At 35.1% G+C, this 6,764-nt stretch overlaps 1 protein-coding gene across 1 annotated transcript; it reads right to left on the reverse strand.

Annotated features, from left to right (window-relative positions):
- Positions 1-2,201: 2,201 nt before the first annotated feature.
- On the reverse strand, positions 2,202-6,438 carry LOC108193656 (uncharacterized protein At4g18257). Its single transcript, XM_017360407.2, has 3 exons — positions 5,801-6,438; positions 4,891-5,196; positions 2,202-2,868 (listed from the first exon to the last, which is right to left on the reverse strand). The coding sequence occupies exons 1-3, from the start codon at positions 6,112-6,114 to the stop codon at positions 2,706-2,708; spliced, it is 783 nt and encodes a 260-aa protein (XP_017215896.1). The 5' UTR covers positions 6,115-6,438; the 3' UTR covers positions 2,202-2,705.
- Positions 6,439-6,764: the final 326 nt, after the last annotated feature.

Raw genomic sequence — 6,764 nt, forward strand, 5'->3', positions numbered from 1 at the left:
TTGGATTTATCAGAATAAAATCTTACTAGCATAATGTAGGTCAAAAAAATTTATAAATAAAGTCCCACTAGCACAACGTCGGTCAAAGAACAAAGAATATGTTAAGGAAAAAGAAAAAATATTAGTGTAGGTTGAGGAAATAGAAAAAATGGGGTGTTTAGCCTATTAATCAAAGATTAATTAATGAGAGAAGAAGAAAAGGGAGTCCCCACCATAAAGTTGTGCAACTTTTGCACCTTATAATTGACAGAGAGGACACAGCAGTGAGCCTGTAGAAATCTTCCACGTACCCCCACAGTAGGCCGAAAGAGACTACCTGTGGCTCTGAGAAAGATAGACAGAGTACATACATGCTGCTTCATCTGCCAGGTCCTTTACGTTAATTTTTGATATGCATTTTAAGTTTTTTATAAAATAAATTTACATTATATTTTTTTATAAAAGAATTCCTGGAAAAAATTTGAAATTTAAACTTTTATTTAAAAAAAAAAAATTAAAAATACGTTATAAAACTATACTTCACGAAAGTCTCAAAATACGTGCAAACAGTTTACATGAACTTCCTGGCGGGACGGAGGAAGTACATGTTTTGTATGTATAACAGCATCTCCAAGGGGCTCTCTAAATGAGCTCTTAACTTCAAATTTAAAGAGCAAGTCAAGAAATAGAGCTCCAATGGGCTCCTTGAAGCTCTTTAAAAATTTAAGAACCCATCATCTCTCCTCTTTTTTAAAGAGCATGTAAGAGCTCTTAACAATTTTTTCATGAATATAATATTACTTTCCCTCCAACTTTACCACCAACATTTCTCTCTTTTTTACTTTTCTCTCTCATTTTTATGAATAAAATATGAATAAGAAGCAAGTATAAAGAGGAGCATTGGAGATGAAATCTTTTTTAATGTCTTAACTTACTAGGAGCCAAATATTATATTATATTTTAAAGAGGGATTTAAGAGCACCATTGGAGATGCTCTAATCCTGCTGTTTTTGCGAAATTTGTGAGAAAAGCAAATATATAAATTTTCATCATGACTTAGATTATATAAAAGGAAATGAAAATTGACAATTCATTGTATTATTGGCCTGCATTTGGTTATATTTTTATTGACCATTATTTTTTGTAATAATTATTTTTTGACTTTGCAGAAGATACCAAGGCTGTGCAGTGAACGTGACAAATTTAATTGTTAGTGAAACTTGGACATAAAAAAGAAACCATACATTCAAGTATCATTTTAACTATTTGTAAAGTATATTTTGGAAAGAAATGATAATGTGTTTAATAATTGATTATATTGATTAATTATAATGATTCTTAGTATCTAAGAGCATCTCCAATGGTGTTCTTAAGTCCTTTATACAAAAATAATATAATAAGTGATTTCTGGTAAATTAATACATTAAATATCGTGACAACTCTAACCATACTTTTAATATTTGCTCTTAACTCATATTTTATTATTATTTGAGAAAAAGTTGGAGAGAGAATTTAGGGGAAGTGAGTAAAAATAGAATGAAGTGATTATTTTATTAAATTAAAATAAGTTAAAAGCACCTATATGCTCTTTAGAAGAAAGAAGAGAGAGAAACTCTTAAACTTTTAGGCTTGGCTCCCTAGTTTTTTTAGGGGAGAAAGCAAATGAATGTAAGTGAAAGCAAGTATGCTTTCACTTTCATCCCACTTTTGGAGTGAAAGTTTTGGAGTGAAACTATGTTATATTTTCACTCACTTTCACTCACTTTAAAAAACTCAGGAGCACGATAGGAGTGAAAGTTGGATAACTTTACTTCCTCTTCACTTGCTTTCCTCCTTTTTTAAAACTCGGGAGCAGGGTGTTAAAGAGCTACTAGGAGCCATTGGAGCTCTAATTTTTCATATCCTCCTAAAATTTAGAGTTAACAGAGCTTGTTTGAATAGCCCATTAAAGATGCTCTAAAGAGTTCTTGATATAATAATTATACCACAATATTTTTGGCAAGAGGATAAAGGGTTGATGTTGATGCAGAACTAGCACAAAGTAGAGAGCCTGATGCAAGTGCTAAGAAACTTTAACTAAAATTTATGACTCTTGTGGAGGTAAAATAACTGTATATCTTATCTGACATCTTAATTTTTGTTCAAGAACACATGGCCAGACATTTCTAAACTAGAGTGCAATCTAGCGGGGCTATATATTAAAGCAGAACTAGCGGTAAAAGTTGCCAAGAAATTGGGTGTGAATTTATATATAAACCCCTCGGGGACATAAAAGTACAAACATGCCACAGCCTTTTTAACCCATATTGTACCTGTCTTGTGATATTCTCTCGAACAAATGACTGTTCTTGAGAGGAAAGGCGGCCCCCAACCTCCTTAAGCTCGCAGCCAACATCACCACATTGTGTCGAAAACTCTGCTTTCTTTCACTCTGATCCTTCAACAAAGGATCAATCTCTCTGCTATGACTCATTGCACCTATCAATCAATTCAAAATTTGTAAACCTCCTAAAACAAATACACATATGTGCCCCAAAATAAGTCTTCTCTCTTCTTCAACTCAAAGAGATCTCTCAATTGCAATTTGCAGATCTCATTCAGCCATCTTTAGATCTATCTTTTAGAATGGAGATTACAAAAACCTAACACCAACTTGAACAATCTTAATGAATCAAGCTGTTCATATGCTTTTCTATACAGTACAAGAGCTAACAAATAACAATACACTAAATAGAATTTTGCTCTGTTTTGGATGCTTTAATTTTTTCCAGCCGTTTTCTAAGATAAGCCTGTTTGAGTTTCTCTCTGTGCAGTGCCATTTGCTCTTGCCTACGCAATTTGGCCTCGGATACTTTTTCCCTTGCTTGATTAACTTCTTCATGAACCTCTCTGCATTGTAAAACGAAGACATATTTAAACATTTGTAGCACATGAATCAAACTCGTAAACAAGTATTTTAACTGAAAATGCAATGTTGCCTAGTAATATCTGCACTGAGCTACCCGACAGTGGTTAAAACTTCGGGAGTGAGGAAGTACGCACCTGCTAAAAAATATTTGAAGATGCGATTATAGTAAAAAATTATGGGTAACTGTCAGGATGGAAGTAGTGCTAAGCCAAATAGATCTTGGCAGCGCTATTAGAGATGTCTTAATAAGCCAGATGGAAGGGTAGAAATAAGATAGGACCTTAGTAGAGGGGAAATTAAGTCTTTATAGTTAGCAAGTTACCCAAGGTCTTTATATATAGCGGTAATGATTGTACCCTCCATATACATAATTTCTCTTTCTAGAAACTATCTTCTTCTCCAAACTCTCTCTCATCTGTTTTTTATCTCATTTATATCTCTTATCCTGGCTAAACTTTTTGCTCATCTTACATTCCCAGCTTATTTATATCGTAAACGCATTTATAACTCAGAAAATCAAAAGAACTCATCTCAGAAAACTGGACTTCCTGACAAACTCTCAATGTTCTTTATTCAACAATAGTAGCATGATTCCGTACAAGAAAAAACAATCTACCAGAAAATGCCTAGGCATAAGTTAAAAACTTAATAATGGCCTTGCTCTCAGATGTCCCAAAGAACTCAAAGGACTTTAAGTTGAGCCTCCTTGAAGGCTTAAACTGCATGAGATGACAAACATGTCACACATTTTGCTTCGCACATGTACACAAACATACTACCAGCATAAATGGCTAATTAGTCTGCATTGACATTTAAACCTACTTTGATTATTTGAATTACAGGCTAGATTGGTTGACCAACCAACAGACCAGGGGAAAAGAGATAATGAAAGCATATGCTCGATCCCGTAAGCATGGTTATTGAGTCGACAACTACTCAGAAAGTCGCTGAAAATAATAAGTCAACCAGCGCCTTGAAAGAAAAGTCGTCCACGGATTTTATACGACCCGACCATACATGACCACAGGGGTGACTGTAATACACAATGCTTCCTTGCTTGCAGCTTATTTAGAGTAGACTTGGTAATTTCTGGTTTAGTACTATATCATGGTGTTCCTTATATGTTACTTTCTTTGTTCCTAAAGAGTTTCAAACTTAATTATTCTAGCATGATTTCGGTACAAGAGAAAAATCTACCTATAAAATGCTAAATAATTGCATTGCTCTTAAATGCTCCAAAGAAAAACATGAATATTATGCAGACATAATTGAACGCACACAGAGGTACGACCACATCACGGGTCTGTGTTGACAACTACTAGGATAATTTGAAGTAGAGGTTTAGTTAGATTGACCTTCCCAAGATTCTGAAGATGACATATAGGAAGCAAAACTACATCCTCACACTCTTATGGAGCTAAAGCAGGCTGCAAGATGCATTTATTGCCACAACAAAATTTTGGAACCAACTATTTCTAGATAATAAGGGATGACAGTGAAAAAACTTCTTCATTGCTTGCAGATTATTTAAGATAATTTAATGACATTATAGACTATTTCTGGTAAGGACTAAGGACACACTACATATTATGTATTATTTACCGCATATCATGCAGTTCCCAAATAACACTCCATTGGTTCCTAAAGCTAGTCTCGGTTTTTAAGGGACATGATATCTTCAAGACCAACATTGTTATCAAATCATGCCTAGGTACTCAAATAAACTACTCATATATTATAGTCTTTAGAGACAGCTTTGATATATTCACGAAATGTTTTCCCAAAGACCCATCCGTGGAAATTTTTATCAATATTACTTGACCAGAAAATTAATGGCAAACCGCCTGCTATAGACGTCGAACCCCACCCTAGTGATGGGCTGCTATAATGTTAGTGACATGTAAACTACCATTATACTACTAAGAACTGGGATTAGAAGAACCTAGCAAAATTAAGCAAAATAAAGATCGAAATCATAAAAGAGACAGAAGTTAAAGGCTTACTTCACAAAACGCTTGTGCTCCTCATTGTCGAAGGTGGCACCTGCTCTTCCCAGCCCCATAGGCATAATGTTAGGTCGCATTGAAGAACCTCCATACTCTGTTTGCCCTGTGCCAGAAGTATCATGGTCTTGAGGATGCTGTGGTTCCTCCTGCACAATCTTACTAGAGAAATCAACACAGTATTTCTCTTTATCTTCCTCGTCTGAAAGCTCTCCCCTTGCAAGCTTATCATACAACTCAGCTTTCTTCTCTAGTGCAGCATAACTAACTGCTCCCTCATTGAGTGCTTTCAGCTCAAGCTTGTCCCTGCAATTGAATGGAAACCAGTTAAGTTCAACATAAAAAGCCAAACGTAATTTTCAGTTCCATGGGTGACATTAGGCATTGTCTAAGAATCATAATAAATTTGTCAAACAAAGTAAAAATGTACACACCCAACACTACATTTTTCTAGATGCTCTAAATTCCTTATAAAGCTTCTACACATCTCTACCATCTTGCACAGCCCCTCCCACGGCCCAATCAATCTATGAAATTGGAGAAAACTCACATATTTTAAATTGGCATAGTAATGTAGCTAATCCTAAATTTAAAAAAAAAATGTCGCCTATAAATTCATAAAATCCTAATTATTCCATAATCAAACATACATCCACATATATATACGAACACAAAAAAACAATACAATTTACCACTTGATCATCCAACAAACAAACTGAAAAAACCAGTTTCCCTAAAAATTCATAAAATTCCTAATTGTTTCATGATTGAACAAAAGCAATAAAATTTACAACCTGATCATTCAACAATGAAACCAAAAAATACCCTTTACCCTAAAAACCCAAAAAACCCTAATCATTTCATAACCGAACATAAAAAAAATATATATAAAAAAAAAATGATTTCTTACTTGTGAGCCCTGGATTCAACACCATGATTCTTATTAGCAAAAGGGTCGTGAGCAAGAATCTTTTTCTTGGCCTTATGAACATCAAGGTGCTCAAAAGACGAACTGGGCTGGGCTGAATCTTTGCCAAGACGCTTGGATTCTTCCTGGGACCTGTAAAGCTGGGCCTTGAGCTCGAAAATCGAGGAGGCTCCGACACCCTCGATGGGCTTGAGTTTCTTGGGCATAACGGTCGATTCTGTGAGCCATCCTAGGGATTCGTAGGTTGATGATACCCTCTTCTTGGAACCCGCCTCTTGTTCATCTTTTTCAGCCATAATTATACTGTAATTATACTGTATTGCGTGTGTATGTGTATGATTTGTGGTTCAAAGTTTGTTTGATTTTCGAATTGGGGGCGTTTATAAATGGGTTGTGTGGATCTAAGGCTATCGGGTCGGTTCTGTAATAACAAAAACAGAAAATTATATCATCGTCGAAGGCTAAACTCTTCGATTCCCCTTCCTCACTTTGGAATTTCGACTGCTTATGGGCTCTACTCCGGCTGCCTATTTTACGGGCTATGAGCAGTTTTTCAATTTTAATTACCTGGTGAAAAGATGTTTAGGTTATCCTCTGCTGGCTGTGAGTAAAACAGACTGCTGGCAAATTTAAAGGCTTCTAGGGGCTTATAGGTAATTTTACACCCAATTTCTTGACATATTTTACTCTGGTTCTTCATTTATAGATAGATATAATAAGTAGAAGTAGATATAGGGGGTGTTTGTTTATAAGAAGCTGGGGTTGCTTTTTTTACCCGTTTGTGTAATGAAGTAGAAGCACTTTTAAGAAGCTGAGAATGCTAGTTTGTCTCTCACATATTCTGCTTCTTTTCCAAACACTTTATTAACTTATTTACTTCTCACTTCTGCTCCATTTCTTTATTATAAGCAAGAAATCATTTTTTTTAAGTTAACCCAAACGGCCC

The sequence above is a fragment of the Daucus carota genome, chromosome 7 (genome assembly GCF_001625215.2).
Source record: "Daucus carota subsp. sativus chromosome 7, DH1 v3.0, whole genome shotgun sequence".
Classification (NCBI taxonomy): Eukaryota; Viridiplantae; Streptophyta; class Magnoliopsida; order Apiales; family Apiaceae; genus Daucus; species Daucus carota.